Source organism: Myotis davidii, unplaced genomic scaffold (assembly GCF_000327345.1).
Source record: "Myotis davidii unplaced genomic scaffold, ASM32734v1 scaffold754, whole genome shotgun sequence".
NCBI classification, from domain to species: domain Eukaryota; kingdom Metazoa; phylum Chordata; class Mammalia; order Chiroptera; family Vespertilionidae; genus Myotis; species Myotis davidii.
Window position 1 is genome coordinate 66,404 of NW_006286241.1, and position 16,953 is coordinate 83,356.

Here is a 16,953-nt window from a genome sequence, read left to right on the forward strand (position 1 = left end):
ATTTTTTACAGAGAGGAAGGGAGAGGAATAGAGAGTTAGAAACATCGATGGGAGAGAAATATCAATCAGCTGCCTCCTGCACGTCCCCTATAGGGGATCGAGCCCACAACACAGGTAAGTGCCCTTGACTGGAATTGAACCCGGGACCCTTCAGTTCACAGGCCGACGCTCTATCCACTGAGCCAAACTGGCCAGGGCAGGAATGGATTCTTGGGATGAAAGGAAATCATCAACAGATACGATTCAAAAGTTAAAGCCTAGAGTGGGTGCAAGAACTTCCTTATCAAGCCCTAGGGCTCCCTCTCCTGATTTCTACTTTTCTTCTCTCACTTGGAGCAGGCTTCTTAAGCAAAGGCATTTAACTGACTTACCGGGGACCACATTGCAGGAAACAATGGTAATTTACCAAGACAGCTGGCTGCCTACGTTTATCTTATTTGGAATCCATTCATCACAGTGTGTTCCTGAAATGAATGAACTGGCCCCATCCCATCAGAGCAGCCACGCCCCACGCAGTCATCATAAAGAATAAGGTTTCGTTCACCAAATGCAATGGACCTACTGCAGGCTACGAAACGTCCAAAAAATAAGGAGTGAAAGGGAGAAGGAGGCGGGGTCAAAGCAAGGATCAGTGCATCAGCGAGGGAATCTCCTAAAACTGAATAATTAGCTGTATGGATTATTTAGGAGAATTCTAAACTTGATAAAACAAACTGACTTCCTCGAGTTCTCATCATTTCAGTGTCTGTCGGAGTAGGCGGGTAGAAGGATACTTGCAGCTCTTTTTGATGGCCATAAACAAGAGTCTGCTTTATCTTCTATATATATAAAAGCCTAATATGCAAAGTGTCCCCTCGGGAGTTCGATGGACCGGGAGTTCGATCACTCGCTATGATGTGCACTGACCACCAGGGGGCAGCACGGAATGAAGGGAGGCCCCAGCGAGCAGTTGGCAGCTGGGGAAGGGAGGCCCTGACTGGCAGCCGTTGGGAACCTATCCGTGCATGAATTTCATGCACTGGGCCGCTAGTTTTCAGATAAGACAGAACAATGATAAGGCAGCTCCACAGGCTGGCCTGGGGCAAAGAGATGTTATGGAAGAAAATTGCTTTTTGTCAGAGGCTCATTTTCAGGGGGCCCGTCAGGGTCTCTTAACTCCTCTAATTAGAACTTGAGTGGATCTCTCTTATTTTCTAATATAAGCCACCCCGGCTATATCAGTGAAAAGAGAATGAGAAGAAAAAGGCTCTCTGCTTCTCACTTTTTAGAAGGATGGCATTTTAAATTTAACTTGAGATTCTTTTACTCTTGCTTCTCAATGACACTGCGGAGCCAGCATCTGTCGGCACCACTCAGAGTGAGCTCTCCTAACCAGGCGCCTGGTGACAGTCCCACTGCGTTAGCCACATCGGAAGTAGCGTGTGGAAGAAAGTGCGATAGGTTCGGTTTCTTGGCAGTTACCCTGTAACGGATACCCTCCAGTATCTTTAATAAAATATGAATTCGATTTTAATATCCCAGGGGATTAGATGTGATAGACTAGGTGCTGGTCTATTTCGTGTAAGGAACTAAAAAACACAGAAGGTATGGCCACTGTCCTTCATAAGGGAGAGCTGAGAAATGAAAAACTCACCAGCAGCTAAAGCAGAAGGCAAAATACAGGCAACACGAGAAAGACGGGGTGTTTCGTGAATTTTCAGAAGGAGAAAGAGAGAGAACTAGTTATGGAGAAGCTACTTAGTCCTTTCCGTATTTTCTCACTGCATGTCATGCAACCTTAGCAAAACTGCCATAAAGTAGCGAAATCACCACTTTACAGATGAGGAAACTAAGGCTTTCAAAGGTTACACAGTTTAGTCATGGGCACGGAGGCAATCTGGACTCATGCTTTACCAACTCAAAGACCCATCCTCTTTCCACATCTTTTTTAAAAAAAATATATTTTATTGATTTTTCACAGAGAGGAAGGGAGAGGGATAGAGAGTTAGAAACATCAATCAGCTGCCTTCTGCATGTCCCCTACTGGGGATGTGCCCGCAACTAAGGTACATGCCCTTGACCGGAATCGAACCTGGGACCCTTCAGTCTGCCGGCCGACGCTCTATCCACTGAGCCAAACCGGTTAAGGGCTCCACATCTTTCTTGAGGGAAAAGCAAACATACTCGTAAGCACATCATCCCCTTATTATACTGGAGGCTTAAAAGAGGTGACATTTGTGATGAAGTATTAGGGTCAGGTGGTTTCTTATCAGAAATTTGAAATCTTGCCCGGCTGGTGTGGCTCAGTGGTTGAGCATCGACCTATGAACCTGCAGGTCATAGTTTGATTCCCGGTCGGTCAGGGCACATGTCCAGGCTGTTGGCTCGATCCCCAGTAGGGGGCATGCAGGAGGCAGGCGAACCAATGATTCTCTCTCATCACTGATGTTTCTACCTCCCCCTCTTCCTTCCTCTCTGAGATCGATAAAAACATATTCTAAAAAATGTTTGAAACTTCACTAATATCCAAGTTACACATATATTACTCTAGTCCAGAGGTCGGCAAACTGCGGCTCACGAGCCACATGGGGCTCTTTGGCCCCTTGAGTGTGGCTCTTCCACAAAATATCACTTGTGGACGCACACGTACAGTGCGAAGTTGACTTAAAACTTTAAGTAAAGTTTATTAAGTTAATTTTAGGGATGTTGTGGAATGAAAGAAGCGTTTTTAGCAAAGGCCAGCTTGGGAGAACCCTCATTAAGTTCATAACAATGTACCTACCTATACAGTTTAAGTTTAAAAAATTTGGCTCCCAAAAGAAATTTCAATCGTCGTACTGTTGCTTTTGGCTCTGTTGACTAATGAGTTTGCCGACCACTGCTCTATCCACTGAGCCAAACCAGCTGGGGCTGGCTTATTTTAATGTTGCTTTATCCTTAAGCAAAATTTCTCCCACAGCACTCTGAGAATGCAACTCATGTCCACCACTCGTGTGGGCAATCAGGAACAAAAGAGTGTTTTTAGGCAGTTCTTAAGGTCCAGATACGGCCCAATCAGCTTCGGCTAAAACAACATAGAAGCAGTTGGCAGCATGTGGGTGGGGGTTAAGGAGGCCACGTTACAAAGGTACCAGGCAACGGAGGTAATTTTCCTCACAGCTGCTGTGGGAGCTGAACTTCAGAAAAGGTTTTGATAAATATGACAGCTACATTTTGGTGACTTCAACAATAAAGGGCGGAAGTGACAGCTAATTATAATGGATGCTGGAGCTGTAACACTTGAAGTAGGAAGAATGATTTATGGGCGCATTCTCGCCAGGCATTGTATCAAGTCAATACATTCCAATTTTTCCCAATTAAAATGTGAAAGGCGCGAAGTAAGAAAAATGGGGCAGTAAAATTCACCTACACGAAACTCTTTAAATATAGTCGTTAAGATAAATGCATTTCTGAGGTCTAAGCCCTCAAAGAAATCCAATGAAACATTTAAAATAAATGTTTGTTGAAGGAAATGAAATCTGTATCTATATATTTAATGAGCTTTGCCCATAGAGTTTTACCTCAATATTAAAAATGAAACAGGCCCTAGCTGGCTTGGGTCAGTGGATAGAGCACTGGCCTGTGGACTGAAGGGTCCCGGGTTCGATTCCGGTCAAGGGCACATGCCCGGGTTGTGGGCTCAATCCCCAGTAGGGGGCGAGCAGGAGGCAGTTGATCAGTGATTCTCTCCCATTATTGATGTTTCTATCTCTCGCTCCCTCTCTCTTCCTTTCTGAAATCAATAAAAATATATTAACAAATAAAAATAAAACAAAACAGCCCAGCTGGTACGGTTCCATGGTTTAGCATCAACCTATGCTCCAGGAGGTCACGGTTTGATTCCTAGTCAGGGCACATGCCTGGGTTTTGGGCTCGATCCCCACTAGGGGGCGAGCAGATGGCAGCTGATCAATGATTCTCATTATTGATGTTTCTCAGGCTTGGGGGGTTGGGCTGGGGAGATGCTAGGTCCCTATGGTCTTTTCACCACCACGGGCTACCTTAAGAAAAATATGTGATTCCGAAGCTGGGACCCGAAGGGCCTGTCTCCTTAGCAACAGAACAACTGCACAGCTGGCAAGCCAGTGCTCGTGGGTTAAAGATCATCAACAGACAGTCACCGCATGTTTACAGTAGTCAGAGAACTGCGCTAATCGTGGCAGAGAGTTTGGGGGAAAAAATGACATAAACCCACAAAATGTTTACAATCCAGTTTGAAAAGCAATGCATTTAAAGCACTCCTTAAAGCGGGTATCGTCCCGGCCGGTGTGGCTCAGTGGCTGGGCATCGACCTATGAACCAGGAGGTCACGCTTCGATTGCCCGTTGGGGTACATTCCCATAGCGGGTGTGCGGGAGGCAGCTGATCAATGATACTCATCGTGGATGTTTCTAACTCTCTCCCACTCCCTTCCTCTCTGAAATAAATAAAAATATATTTTTAAAAAAACTATAAAAGTAACTCTTTCTTAAAACATGATTTTCACGTTTTCTTTCTCAGCGTCTCCTATTTGAGAATCACGCCTCCAGAGCCTTGTGGTGTGAGGACTGTGGTGCCCTTTGCTTTCTACCTCACATACTAGCTACTCTTCCATTCGCTTTGTTGGTGCCGTATTGTGGTGTTGTTGTTTCCTCCATGGTGTCGTTGGGAGCTCCTGAGAGTCCCCAATCCTGACCCCCATGTGGAAAAGCCGGTGGTGGTACTTTTTTCTCCCACAAGCTCCCGTGGCCGTGGATTCTAGGGGTCACCCTGAACCCCGGAGGACAGGAAGGCAGATGCCCAAACATATTGACTTCCTAGTCTTGGGAATTCAACCCAAAGGTTGATTGAGATCAAGACCTCAAGTATTGCCGAAACCGATTTGGCTCAGTGGATAGAGCGTCGGTCTGTGGACTGAAAGGTCCCAGGTTCGATTCCGGTCAAGGGCATGTACCTGGATTGCGGGCACATACATCCTGAGGAGGGGGTGTGCAGGAGGCAGCTGATCGATGTTTCTTTTTCATCGATGTTTCTAACTCTCTATCCCTCTCCCTTCCTCTCTGTAAAAAATCAATAAAATATATTTAAAAAAAGAAAGTATTGAGCAACAGTAGGTGTCATTCTATGGCTACGATGTCACAATGGGTTTGGAATCAGGAAGATGTGAATGAGTGAAGGTTTTTTGTTTTAAACAAATAGTGTTAGATTTTCTCTTCTTTTCTTAAATGAATCTTTATGGTTGAAAGTATTACAGATTAGCGTTAGCTTTTCTTAAAGAAAAGTATGTGAGAAAGAAAATCTAACAGCTTGGTATCACAGCAAGCAACATCATGAAAGAAAAATGATTTTTCATAAATAATTTACTTTTAAAAATTATTAGCAGGGAAGGAAGAGGGAGGGGTTTGGAGCTAGACGGCCTGAGTATGAATTCTAGCTTTGACATTTCCGGGAAGGTGACCTTGGGTATGTTACTTATTTGTGTCTCGGCTCCTGCCTTTGTGAAATAAAAAGATGAAGGTATTTACAAGAATGGGTTATTGTAAATATTAAATAAGTTCATACTGCTTAATTGCTTAGAAGAATGCCTGGTATAGAGAAATCCCTCCATACACTGAAGCTGGTATTTTTATTAGTTTTATTATTTCTCCATACTTCAAAAGCAATAATCTGATTTCACTAGAAAACTTCACAAAGTATCAGGCTGCTGATGTAGGCTGAGTTTGACACTTGGGAAATGTGTTACAATGCTTCATGTCATTGTTAGCTTCACACACAACTCTGCTCCGATTCAATTCTGTTCCAATGCAGGGCTCCTGCTGGGCAGAGCGAGAAAAACCCCACAGAGTCGGGCACAGCCGAAAGGGGAACTAATTCAAGATGAATGATTAAGTGCAAGAACATTGTCCCAAATAGGAAGAACTATAGGGAAGGGGCGGGCCAGGTAGGAAACAGCGTTTGTGCATAAGCCTGGAGAGGAGGAGGAGAAGGGGTGGGTGTTGATGGAAGAGGAGTCACCAGTAGGTTAGAAGTTGACATTCAGAGGCAGGGCAGCTAATGGGATGTGAAATGTTCGTGCAGAAGAGTCTTATTTTATTTATTTTTGTTAATCTTCACTTAAGGACATTTTTTCCATTGATTTTTTTAGAGAGGGTGGAAGGGAGCGGGAGAGACAGAGACAGAGAGACCGAGAGACCGAGAGACAGAGACAGAGAGAGAGAGAGAGAGAGAGAGAGAGAGAGAGAGAGAGAGATAGAGAGAGAGAAACATGGATGTGAGAGACACATCTAGATTGGCTGTCTCCCGCATGCGCCTGACTGGGATTGAGTCCACAACTGAGGTACGTGCCCTTGACCAGAATTGAACCCACAACCCTCGAGTCTGCAGGCCAACGCTCTATCCACTGAGCAAACTGGCCAGGGCCAGAAGAGTTTTAAATCCTTCTCCTTCCTCAGCTATGTCTCCTCTCCACCCCCATCAAAGAATAGAGTCTCTCCCAGCAGAAAAATAGGAAAGATTGTTACGAGAATAGAGACGAGATTTCTTTTAGTTTTTGAGTTTGGTTTAGCATCAGAAAGATGAGAACATGGCAACTTTGGGCTGGTTCATACCTGACTCCCAAATTGCCAGGAATAAAATGAAAGAAGCAGATTCTGCCAACTAACCCATCAATCTAAAGATTCTAAGATCCATCCTGGCCGGTGTGACTCAGTGGTTGAGCGCTGACCTGTGAACCAGGAGGTCAAGGTTGGGTTCAGGTTGCGGGCTCAATCCCCAGGAGAGGGCGTGGAGGAAGCAGCCGATCCATGATTCTCCCTCATCATTGATGTTTCTATCTCTCTCTCCCTCTTCCTTCCTCCCTGAAACCAATAAAGATATATTTTAAAGATTTAAGGACTATCTCTAGGTTCCAGTCAAGATGGTGGAGCAGGTCAGGGCTGTGCTGGCTTCCTCCCATGACCACATCGAAAATGCAACTGAATTAATTATAGACCCAACCACCTGGAGATCCATCTGAAGACTAGCCGAGCAAATAGAGCGTTTTACTATTTTACAGGCGAGGAGAGCAACAATAGAATCTATTCTAGTTTTTATCTTCTGATACCGTCTTCATTGGGAAGATGGAAATCACATCCACCCTTAGGCTGCTATGACAAATGAAGAAGTATATTTAACGCCATTCACACAGTGTCTAGCACAGAAATAGTAGTGTTTTGGGGGAAAAAGATGCAAAAATTTCTTCCACTCGCCTCTTCCCAATCCCGCCCCCACCCCAAGTGAAGTTTACCCTGCTATTAAATTTACAACCAACAGAGGGATGCAGATTTCTGTAGGACGTCCCATATGGCCCCAAATCACCGGCAGCTTCAAGATTTCCCACCAACGCAGATATTTTATTCAAGCCTACGGCCCTTGTCCAACCTACCCATGGTTGCCTCCACCATACTATTACAGAGCTGAGCTAAAATGTAGCAGGTGTGGGCCCTGTGCCCGGGTGATGGGCAAGTCTCCCTGAGCACCAATGATCCAGCACTTCCTGCCACTGGTTGACCAATGGGAAGAAGGTGATGTAATCCACCACGGATCACGTGGACACAAACAAATACATGAAAATGACAAGACCGTTCAAGTGTACTTTCAAAATTCAAATTTGAAATTGATTATTTACAGAGAGAAAGATGACATCTTCATCTTAAGACTTATTAAAAGAATTACACAAATTCCTTTTCTAAAACATACTATGTTACACAACGTACATGTTTTCCTCTATCTCGTAGATTACGTAATCGGATCCTGGAAATTTAGGTTTAGGTAACAGGAATCCCACCCTGGCCTGCTCCAAAGAATCTAATGCATCTGAGTTACAAAAGCCTAAAGCAGTTTTTGTTTTTTTTTTTTGGTAAGATGATTCTGACATGGAAAGGCCTAGCATTCCATATTAACTAAAGGTGACCCTCATCAAACAGTACAGTTACAATTAACAATGAGCCCGGCTGGTGTTGCTCAGTGGTTGAGCACCAACCTATGGACCAGGAGGTCACAGGTTTGATTCCCGGTCAGGGCACATGCCCGGGTTGCGGGCTCCATCCCCAGTAGGAGGTGTGTAGGAGGCAGCTGATCAGTGATTCTCATCATTTCTCTCTCCCTCTCCCTCTCCCTCTCCACTCCTTTCTGAAATCAATACAAATATATATTTTTAAAAATAATAATGAATGCTATAGGTTGATTTCCCTCAACCACAGCAGGTGACTGTGTGCTTTGGGGATGGGGTAGTTTTGATGCCGAGAAAATTCTGAGTGTGTGCGTGCGACGCGGGAGGGTTACCTGTCCCAGGGACCGCCAGTCCAGGCCAGCGCTGCCGATGTAGACGTGCTGCTTGTCCACGATCCAGAAGGAGGACTGCAGCCGGCCCTTGTTGTAGGCGGACATGTTCATGTAGGTCACCTCGGCCCCTAGGAGTTCAAGGAGATGCCGTCAGCCTCCGTGTCCAGGCCCAGGCAGTTGATATTGAGATCCTCTTAGGTTCTCTTTCTGATTTCATCAGCTTTCTTGTGTCAAACACACCTCTCGTGTGTTTAAAAATTATCCTTGATTGTTCATTGAAAAGAACTTATAACCCAGCAGAACAAATCCTGGCCATCTTGCTGTTGGGATAGTGATTTACATATACATTTATTTATTTATTTATTCATTTATTTCAGAGAGGAAAGGAGAGGGCAAAATAGAAACATCAATTATGAGAATCACAGATCAGCTGCCTCCTGCACGCCCCCTACTGGGGATGGAGCCTGCAAGCCAGGCATGTGACTGGACCAGGAATCGAACCCTGACCTCCTGGTTCATAGGTTGATGCTCAACCACGGAGCCACACAGCTGTTAAATGAAAATGAAGTGTATTGTAATAAACACTGCCTTTATAGTTACTCAAATGTGTGTATATATTTTTTGGGACACCCTGTATATATTTAATATTTGACTAAAAATATTCAGCCCTAGCCTGAAAACTCATGCAATTTTTAGCAAGTTGCACAAATTGCACAATTAAACGTTCCAAATTTTGAAGATTTAAAGTAAGCATACTGTCAAAATACTCATCAGAATTACACAAGAGGAAGTGCGCTAGTACTGTGTGCTTAAAAGTAAAAAAGAATAAAATAAAGTTCCACATTCTCTGTGGATTATCATCATGAAGATCAAACAAATCCCACCTGCAATTTTATTTCCAGAAAGCCACCTGTTGAAAGCATATGATCATCAGCTTCAATAAATTTTATGACCGAACATTTATAGATTCAAGAGGACATATGTAAACTACAATTAGGAAGCACCGTACACGTATAGACACCTGTGAACCTGCCATCTTTCTAAAAACTAGAACCTTAACCATTCTTTTTTTGTTGTTGTTAAATCCTCACCTGAGGATATTTTTCCCATTGGTTCCTGGAGAGAGTGGAAGGGAGGGGGAGGGGAAGAGAGAGAGAGAGAGAGAGAGAGAGAGAGAGACAGAGACAGAGACAGAGACATTGATTGGCTGCCTCCTACACTCACCCTGAGCGGGGCTGGGAACATGCAACCAAGGTACATGCCCTTGATTGGGAATCGAACCAGTGACAGTCTGGTCCGCAGGCTGGCACTCTTAACCACTGAGCAACCTGGCCAGGGCTTAACCATCTATTAAAGCAGTGCTTCCCAATCAGTGGCAATTTTGTCCCCCTGTCCCCGGGGGACCTGAGTTCTATCTGGAGACATTTTTGTTTGTCACATCTGGGGAGGGGAGCACTGTTAGCATCAGGTGGGTAGAGTTCAAGGGTGCTGCTAACACGCAGAGCAGGCCCCAGAGCAAAGACTGAGCCTGCCCTCACACTGACAGTCCCACGAGTTTGAAATCCTGCATTAAAGCTTTTGTGAGTTTATATTTGATCCCATACCCTGCTACGCTCCTCTGATGCAGCCACAATCCTGAACTCAGTCTTTACCATTGTCTTGTTCTTATTTGTTATTATTAAAAAATATATATTTTTATTGATTTCGGAGAGAAAGGGAGAGGGAGAAAAAGAGAGAAACATCAACGATGAGAGAGAATCGCTGATCAGCTGCCTCCTGCACGCCCCACACTGGGGATGGAGTCCCCAACCCGGGCTTGTGCCCTGACTGGGAATTGAACCATGACCTCCTGGTTCACAGGTCGATGCTCAACCACTGAGCCACACCGGCCGGGCTTGTTTTTAAATATTTTATCACATGTGCATGTGCCCCTAAGAGTATCATAAAAAAGAGCTTATTGCCAGCTTTGGTGTGTCTAACAGGGAAATGCATCAGCATCAATAATTATAGATTTCTGGAAAGGCGCTCAGATCTTTCCTGAAAGCAGTTTGCGGCAGGAACTCCTCTCATCAATCCGGGGCTTCTCCTGAATGTATTAGCTGTGTGAGCAACGCAAAGGTCAAGACAGCCCATTCTGGGAGCTTTCCTCAGACCAGCACAGTTTAGTCATGTTAATTAGCAACATTTTTGGAATCCACCGGCTTGGAGACGAAAGGGAACAGCCAAGGGTAAAAATCACTTGTCATGACCGCATGGCTCTGTGTTCACGGGTTCAGAGATAATCAATTACAGGCTTCCTGCTATTTGTATAGCATTTTCCTCGTTATCGCAAAGAATGACAAAGGTTACAGAGAACCTGCCCATTCTTTGGCGTCTACCCGCCAGGATCCTAGAGGCTGCTAACCGGGGCGCCAGGGATGGAGTCTTGCGAAAGTGAATGACTGGCTTGCACACCCAGCTAGAAAGTAAGCTGAGACTCGAGGTTCCTACTTTAGCTTCGAGGCTGTCCCTCCCTCCTGCCCAGAACTGCACAGCAATCTGACTTATTCTGACACTGGCGAGGCGTTGCTCTCACAAACGAGTCTCTCAGGAGGGACTCCTAATGAAGTCCCTATTAAAAACTCTCTCCAATCAAAAGCTAAAGAAATTCAAGGAGCCTGGCCGGCATGGCTCAGGAGTTGAGCATCGACCTATGAACCAGGAGGTCACGGTTCGATTCCCGGTCAAGGGCCCATGCCCGGGTTGGGGGCTTAATCCCCAGTGTGGGGCGTGTGGGAGGCAGCCGATCGATGATTCTCTCTCATCATTGATGTTTCTCTCTCCCTCTCCCTTCTTCTCTGAAATCGAAAAAAATATATTTTAAAAAAGAATACAATGAAATGAAATAAAGAAATGGGGAAAAAATACCAGACACACAAAAAAACAGGGGAAATCTTTGAGGGGCTGGTTTTTAGTCGTTTCTTTAATTCCAGCAAGTAGCACGGTGCCACGTATGTTTTAGTGGTTCATACACTGAGTGAATGAAAATAGCTGAGTGAATGAAGAGTGAATGTGTTTGCAAGCACCTTCACTTACCCCGCTCTGTCTACCTTTCCTTTTCTGAATAACTGGCCACAGGAAATCCGTGGAATTTCCAGGGCAAATTCTGAGCGAACGTATTAGATCCGGAAAGACCCCGCCACAGGCAGGAAGGAAGCTAGAGGGAAAATACCTTTTATATGTGGGAGATATGGTTAGGGGAATCGAAATATGGCTCCCCTCCAAACAAAAGTCATCACAAAGGAATGGGCAGGCAGTTTGACAGGGACTTTCTAACGCGACTTGAACAAAATGCCCAACACTTCAGATGCTTTGAGAGCCAAACGTTTCAACATTTATTCTCCCTCTTGGAGAAAAAAAGTCACAAAGCTGTTATCCATTCCAAATTCGATAGTCATCCGAGAAATCTCAAATCATCCGAGAAATCAGAGAGTTTTTTCTCTTTAATGTTCTTTGTAGCCAACCAGGTCTTCAAGGACAGGGTTGCCCGAATTCCCCTAAGTTCCCGTGGCATGTCGGCATCTGAGTTGATTTCTATTCTATTTTTTAAAAATACATGTTTCTTGATTTCAAGAGGAAGGGAGAGGGAGAGAGCGATAGAAACATCCATGATGAGAGAGGATCATTGACCGGCTGCCTCCGGCACGCCCCTTATTGGGGATCAAGCAATTCTTCCTGGTCCCCATTTTTTTTCTTTAAATATATTTTTATTGATTTCAGAGGGGAAGGGAGAAGGATAGAGAGATAGAAACACCAATGATCGAGCCGGAAACCCGGGCATGTGCCCTGACCGGGAATGGAACTGTCAGTGACCTCCTGGTTCATAGGTCAATGCTCAACCACTGAGCCACACAGTGGTTTCTATTTTACATCAAAGTCAGGACCTGGTAAAACGGGTAAAAACATCTTCTGCCCTTGGCAGGGGCAAGAAGGCTTCGTGGGCAGGTTATCAATTTGTTGCCTCATTTTCACGGTTACACTTTCACAGCAGAGGGGCTGGGCGACAGGGCAGGAGGCAGGGGCCGCCTCCTGTTTCTGGCTACTGTGTGGGAGTGAGGACGGGCGCTCAGCCCCAGCCACACGCCTACAACACACCATCCCTCCCAACCTGGCTGCCCTGCCTGGCCTGGGGGCAACTTTTCCACGGTGCCCTCTTTTCATGGTCATGCCCCAGAATTCCTGCCTATGCTGGAGCCTTCCTGCAGAATCTATTAAGACAAAACTTTTATTTCTAATGATCAGAATGATCAGAGGCAGCTGATCCATTCTTTGAAGATTTCCCCCTTGCGTATGTGGCCGGGGAAATGTGCTGTATGACTGCCCTGGTTATCATGAGAATTCTTACATAAGGTCGAATACAAAGTGTGTATCAGAACCTCCATCTCCCAGCAGGCCACGGCAGTTGCCCGATTCTCTTTTTCGAGTCTCCAGAAGTTATAAGGTCTTTGAAAAACTCCCGGAGTTCTAATCAATCCCCAAACCTAAAAAAATGAAGGACCGCAAGCAAAATACCGGAATACGATTTTCTTCTTTTAAAATTTTCTTTTCTTATACCAGCTGTCATTTCCAACTGACAAATGGTCTTTTTCAATCTAATTACAGAGACGCTCACAGGTAACTTCCTGGACTTGGCGGCACGGTTATTTAAAACTCAAGAAAAAGGTGCCTGGGAAACATCAAAAGAATTAATCAACGTCTTACAGCCATGAATGAAGGCAGCTGTTATTAATTTCCAGGGCTATTATAGGAACAAATGAACAGGTTTTCAGGACAGAACGGCAACATAAATGTTGTACACATCCTCCCTTTATGTTCACTGCATTCATTCCAACCAAAACTGTTGCTGGTATATTATTCACCTACTAGAGGCCTGGTGCACGAAATTCGTGCAGGGTGGGGTCCCTAGGCCTGGCCTCCCCGCCTCTTCCTCCTTCCCTTGCTACCTCAGTGCCCTGCCTCAGCCCCTGATTGCCTGCCATGTTCCGTGCCGCCCCTGGTGGTCAGCGCACGTCACAGCAAGCGATCGAACTCCTGCTCTCCCAGGCGAACTTCTGAGTGGACAATTTGCATAGTAGCCTTTGATATATATAAACCTCTTCCTCCTTCCCTCCCTACCTCAGTGCCCTGACTCAGCTGCTGGTCACCCTCCATGTTCCTTGCCGCCCCCTGGTGGTCAGCGCACGTCACAGCAAGCGATCGAACTCCTGCTCTCCCAGGTGAACTTCCGAGTGGACAATTTGCATAGTAGCCTTTGATATATATAGATATTTTCATGTCCGTGTAACATCCTTAATGGGTAGAGAATGTGGTGCCTGCCACTGTCTGTGACATCTCTGTTCCTTTCTCTTTATTAAATATAGAGGCCCAGTGCACAAAAATTTGTGCACTTGGGGGAGTCCCTCAGCCCGGCCTGTGCCCTCTCGCAGTTTGGGACCCCTCAGGGGATGACCACCTGCTGGCTTAGGCCCACTCCCCAGGGAATTGGGCCTAAGCTGGCAGTCAGACATCCCTCTGGCAGCCTGGGAGCCCTTGGAAGATGTCCACTTGCCAGCGGGGAGCAGGCCTAAGCTGTAGTCGGACATCCTTAGTGCTGCTGAGGAAGTGGGAGAGGCTCCCACCACCACTGCTGCACTGGCAGCCATCAGCCTGGCTGTTGGCTGAGCAGAGCTCCCCCTGTGGGAGCGCACTGACCACCAGGGGGCAGCTCCTGCATTGAGCGTCTGCCCCCTGGTGGTCAGTGTGTGTCATAGTGACCAGTCATTCTGCTGTTAGGGTCAATTTGCATATTACCCTTTTATTATATAGGATATTAATTTCAGAGAGGAAGGGAGAGGGAGAAAGAGATAGAAACATCCATGATGAGGGAGAATAATTGGATTGGCTGCCTCCTGCACGCCCCACACTGGGGGTTGAGCCCACAACCCAGACATGTGCCCTGACCGGGAATTGAACCGTGACCTCCTGGTTTGTAGGTTGAAGGTCAACCATTGAGCCACACTGGCTGGGCAATGACATTCCTGTTTCTCACCACTGGGCACCAACCCGGCCATCTCCTCCTCCCCCCACATCTAATCTGTGCAGGGGCTCTCCTTCGACCTATAAATACCACACAGCTGTTTTTTATATCATTTCCCCCTGATATTCACAAAACCATGCCAGTGGCCTGTGAGCCTATATGGTTCATTCTTTCCTCACAGGGTTCCGTGACCTTGTTCCTGCCATCTATGATTATTCTAGTAACACAGTCATTCATCAAGAGCAGCCTATGTGCCAAGACCAAAGCTAATGGCTTTGCATATAGTACCCTGTAATTCCTACAGCCATTCCACGAGAACACTCCATTTCCCATTACTTCCATGTCTGTTTATTGGGTAGTTTTCAAGGCATTTGTCTATTTCACCCAAGTTTTCACACTTATTGGTACATGGTTGTTTGTAACAGCCTCTTAGGATCTCTTTAATGTCTCGAATATCTGCTGCAGGATGATCTTTTTTTTTTTAAATTTCTTTTCAGCATGATCTTCTTAAATCCCTGATATTGCACGGTATTGTCTCCCCCTTTTTTTCTTGACCACTTTCCTCAGTAATTTATGAAATTTTCAATTTTTTGCAAAAATCAACTTTTGGCTTTTTGGAATTTCTCTCTGCTGACTTTATTTTTCATTTTATTAATTTTTTTCTCATATGTTTGATATCTTGTCCTTTTCACTTTCTTGGGGTTAAAGTTTTCTTTCTTTTTAACACACCATGAAAAACTCTATTCATACACATATGGTGTGAAAATTGCAAGAAAAACTTCAAATTAATTTACATTTATTTGTTTATTTTAAAGATTTGTAAAAATGGATTTTTAGAGGGATAGGAAGGGAGAGGGAGAGAGAGGACACTGATGTGCGAGGGAGTGAAACACTGACTGGCTGCCTCCTGCACAGACCCTGCTGGGGATGGAGCCCGCAATCTGGGCATGATAGCTTTTGTCTTTTGGTAAGAGAATTTAGACAATTTACATTTAATGTAACTACTATTATATTTCGGTGTCAAATATCACCTTGAAATTAGTTTTCAATCTATCCAACCTGCTCTTTAGTGACTATAATAAACTGTTTCCTGGGTATACTAGAGATCACCTTAAATTGATATTTTTGCAACATGTTGGGCAATGTAAAGTCCCTACACATTTTAACTCCACTGTCTCCCTCGTACTTTTTGTGCTGTTTTATCTACATGTACTTTAGTTCCCAGAAGACATTATTTCTGTTGTTTTGTACTTGCCCACATATTTGTCCTTCTCAATGGTTTTCATTCCTCCCTTTTTTACTTTGCTTACATCTAGAATAATTTTCCTTCTGACTAAAAAACTTACCTTACTTTTTAAAATGAGCCTTCTGTAAGGATAAAGTCTTTCAATTTCTGATTGTATAATAATATCTCTAGCCCTAACTGGTTTGGCTCAGTGGATAGAGCGTTGGCCTGCAGACTGAAAGGGTGCGGGTTTGATTCCTATCAAGGGCACATACCTCGGTTGCAGGCTAGATACCTGGCTCTGGTCTGGATGCATGTGGAGGCAACCATTTGATGTGTCTCTCACATTGATGTTTCTCGCTCTCTGTCTCTCCCCCTCCCACTCTCTCTCTCTCAAAAAAAAAAAAAAAACCGCCCAGTTTGGCTCAATGGAAAGAGCATTGGACTGGTCAAGGGCAGGTACCAAGGTTTCAGGCTCCAGGCCTGGCCCTGGTCAGGGGCCTGTAGGAGGCAACCAATCGATGTGTCTATCTCACACTGGTGTTTCTCTCTGTCTCTCCTTCTCCCTCCTACTCTCTCTAGAATGAATGGAAAAAATATCCTCGGTTGAGGATTAAAAAAAGAAAGAAAAAAGAAAAAATTTATCAGTTTCATTATTTTTCACTTGGTTGTCATATGCCCGTTTTCTTTCAATGCTTTAAAAAGTTTTCCTATTTTTGGTTCCCATCAGTTTTTCTATAAAATGGCTAGGTATGTTTTTCCTTGGATTTATCTTTCTTGGTGTCTGTAAATACTTTGATGTCTTTTGTTAGTTTTGAAAGTTATGAACAGTATCTCTTCACATACTCCCCCTGTGGGAGTGCACTGACCACCAGAGGGCAGCTCCTGCATTGAGCGTCTGCCCCCTGGTGGTCAGTGTGTGTCATAGTGACCAGTCATTCTGCTGTTAGGGTCAATTTGCATATTACCCTTTTATTATATAGGATATTGATTTCAGAGAGGAAGGGAGAGGGAGAAAGAGATAGAAACATCCATGATGAGGGAGAATAATTGGATTGGCTGCATGCTAGTCTCTCTTTCCTACAGTCCTTGAATGCCAAGTATACTTGTGTAGATTCCTAACCCATATTCCATGGTTTTGCTCTTCTCTGTGTCTTTCATCTTTTTCTCTCTGTGATGTGCTTCCACGGATATGTTCTACTCACTAATAAATCCACGAATCCCCTCCTCTGTTGTGTCTAATCTGCAATAAACCTTACTTTGGAATTTTAAATTGCAGCTTTTGTATTTTTCAGTTCTGGGTTTTCCAGTTGCTTTAAAAAAACCCCCCCAAAAAACCCAGTTCTCTCTTTCC

The 16,953-nt window shown here is 44.8% G+C and overlaps 1 protein-coding gene across 3 annotated transcripts in view; it reads right to left on the reverse strand.

Annotated features, from left to right (window-relative positions):
- PLD5 (phospholipase D family member 5) overlaps nt 1-16,953 on the reverse strand; it is a 126,774-nt gene that overhangs the window by 25,934 nt on the left and 83,887 nt on the right. For all 3 annotated transcript variants that reach the window (XM_015559925.1, XM_015559926.1, XM_006757510.2), the window contains one exon: nt 8,320-8,447. In XM_015559925.1, the coding sequence (XP_015415411.1) occupies nt 8,320-8,447 (128 nt within the window). The remainder of the gene's footprint in view (nt 1-8,319; nt 8,448-16,953) is intronic.